Source organism: Eimeria tenella, genomic scaffold, assembly GCF_000499545.2.
Source record: "Eimeria tenella Houghton genomic scaffold, Eth_scaff4259, whole genome shotgun sequence".
Taxonomy (NCBI): Eukaryota; Apicomplexa; class Conoidasida; order Eucoccidiorida; family Eimeriidae; genus Eimeria; species Eimeria tenella.
This window is the reverse complement of record NW_013545176.1, coordinates 1-2,303: the sequence shown is the minus strand read 5'-3', so window position 1 is coordinate 2,303 and position 2,303 is coordinate 1. Positions and strand designations below refer to the sequence as shown.

Below are 2,303 nucleotides of genomic sequence, written 5' to 3'. Positions count from 1 at the left end.
TCTTCTTCTGCTGCTGCTGCTGCAGCAAGCCAGGGAACTGACGCCGCAGGCTGCTGTTGCCAGCGGAGAGGAGCTGGCACTCATTGAAGAGTGCAACCAGCTAGTCATAGACATTGACACTGAGTAGGTGTTGCTGCTGCTGGTGTTGCTGTTGCTGCTGCTGCTGTTGCTGCTGCTGCTGGTGACTGCGGTCCTGCAACTGGCGCTGCTTTTGCTTCTCTCCTATTAATTCACCCTTGTGTGCTTTTGTTTCTTTTCTACTTGTCTTCAAATCAATTTATTTTTCCTGGATTGACCTAAACGCTAGCCAGTCCTCTTGCTGCTGCTCTCCCGCTGCTGCTGCTGCTGCTCTCCCGCTGCTGCTGCTGCTGCTCTGCCGCTGCTGGAGCTGCTCTCCCGCTGCTGCAGCGTGCAGCAGCTGGAGGGCAGCACGCAGCAGCAGCAGCAGCAGCAGCGGGGGCTGGAGAAGGCGTACGAGGGCGCCGAAAGCGGGGTTTCCTGCTGCTCCATTTGCTGCTGCTGCTGCTGCTGCTGCTGCAGCATTCTTGCAGTGCACCGGTTTACGCGGGACATTTACAGCATGAAGTTTCCCGAGTTGGAGTCCATTGTCCAGACACCCCTGGAGTACATTGCGGTGGTTCACCGCATTCAAAACCAGACTGTGGGGCTTTTTAAGTAATAAATAGTAAATAAATAAATAATAAATAAATAAAAATAAATAATAAGTAAATAATAAGTAATAAATACTTAAATGCATTTGTTGCTGCTGTTCTAATTGCGGAGGCTGAGCCAGTTGTGGGGGTGGGAACGGAGCGCTGCTGCTGCTGCTGCTGCTGCAGCAGCGGGAGACGCAGCAGCGGCAGGAAGCGCAGCAGCAGCAGCAGCAGCAGTGAACACTCCTACACACTCCCGGTCTTGCCTCTGCAACAGCTGAAGGCAACTGCTGATGAAGCTCAGGCATCTGGCTGCTGCTGCTGCTGCTGCTCTGGCGGCCCCAGCAAGAAGAGTGCAGCAATCGGGAGCTTCAGCGTGGGACTGATTTGCTGCTGCTGCTGCTGCTGCTGCTGCTGCAGGACCTGACTCAAGTGGACCTTTCGGATTTGCTGCCTTCGCCTTTGATTATGGCGCTGACTGTTGCTGCTTCTCTTTCTATTTCCAGCGGCGGAGGCAGCAACTCATCTAATGCAGGTTTGGCCTGCTGCTGCTGCTGCTGCTGCTGTTGCTGCTGCTGCTGCTGCTATTTTCCTTGCTGCTGGTTCTCTTGCTGCTCTCACTGCCGTTGCGGCTACCTGTTTACCCGCTGTTCAAACTGTTGCTGGTACTGCTGCTGCTTTTGGATTTGCTGCTGCTCTTGGTGCTGCTGTTGCTGTTGGTGCTGCTGCTGCTGTTCTCGTATTCGCTGCTGCAGCGAACCTCTTTGCTGTTGACTGTGTCTTCTTACGCTGCTGCTGCTGCCGCTGCATCTGTTGCTGCTGCTGCCGCTGCAGTTGCTGCTGCTTCCGTGTCTTCATGCATTGTAGCAGCAGCAGCAGCAGCTGCTGCAGGGTTTGGAGTTTCGCTGCGGCTGCTTTTGCTGCTTAGGAAGGCGCCTCCCGGAAGAGGACCTGGAGAAGGCAACAGCAGCAGCAAAGGAGGCTCTGGCGCTTGCAGAAAAACGCAAAGAAGTAAGCAGGGTTTGGGGTTTAGGGTTTAGGGTTTAGGGTTTAGGGTTTAGGGTTTGCAGCTTGTCCTAGAAGCTGTCAGCTGCTTGCGAACTTCGTAAACCGCGGCGTCGGCGGGATCCCTCCGACCCGCGCAGTGCCCAGCCGCGAACTACGGTTTAAGGTTTAGGGTTTAGGGTTTAGGGTTTAGGGTTTAGGGTTTGGGGTTCAGGTGCTGCAATACTTGGAAAGCCGCATGGCTTTGGTGGCCCCCAACGTCTCCGCCATTTTGGGCGCTGCGCTGACAGCGCGGCTTCTCACGAAAGTTGGGCGTTTGGAAACCCTCGCCAAGATGCCTGCGCAAAACATCATGGTCAAACCCTAAACCCTAAACCCTAAACCCCAAACCCCTGACTCTAAACACTGGACACAAGCCCTGGGTCTGAGGCTCCGGCTTGGAGACCCCTCGCGCAGGCGCTTGGGCTGCAGGGATTCCCCCACGCATCCTCAAACCCTAAACCCTAAACCCTAAACCCTAGTGAAGAATCCCCCACGTAGAGTTAAAGCCCCTTCTGCGTGAGGGAAGCAGAGTGCTAGGGGCGGGCCCGAACGCCGAAACCCTAGCCAGCAAACCTAAACCGCCGCCGCTGCTGCTGCTGCTGC

General features: G+C 55.4%; 1 protein-coding gene across 1 annotated transcript; it reads left to right on the top strand.

The window, feature by feature from the left end:
• Positions 1–540: 540 nt before the first annotated feature.
• ETH_00039760 (putative snoRNA binding domain-containing protein) lies at positions 541–2,025 on the top strand (the record flags this gene model as incomplete). The annotated part of the gene is made up of 4 exons (XM_013379973.1): positions 541–661; positions 1,074–1,188; positions 1,582–1,664; positions 1,873–2,025. Coding segments are annotated over 4 exons (472 nt in total), but the record flags the coding sequence as incomplete, so codon positions are not given.
• Between the last annotated feature and the right edge of the window lie 278 nt (positions 2,026–2,303).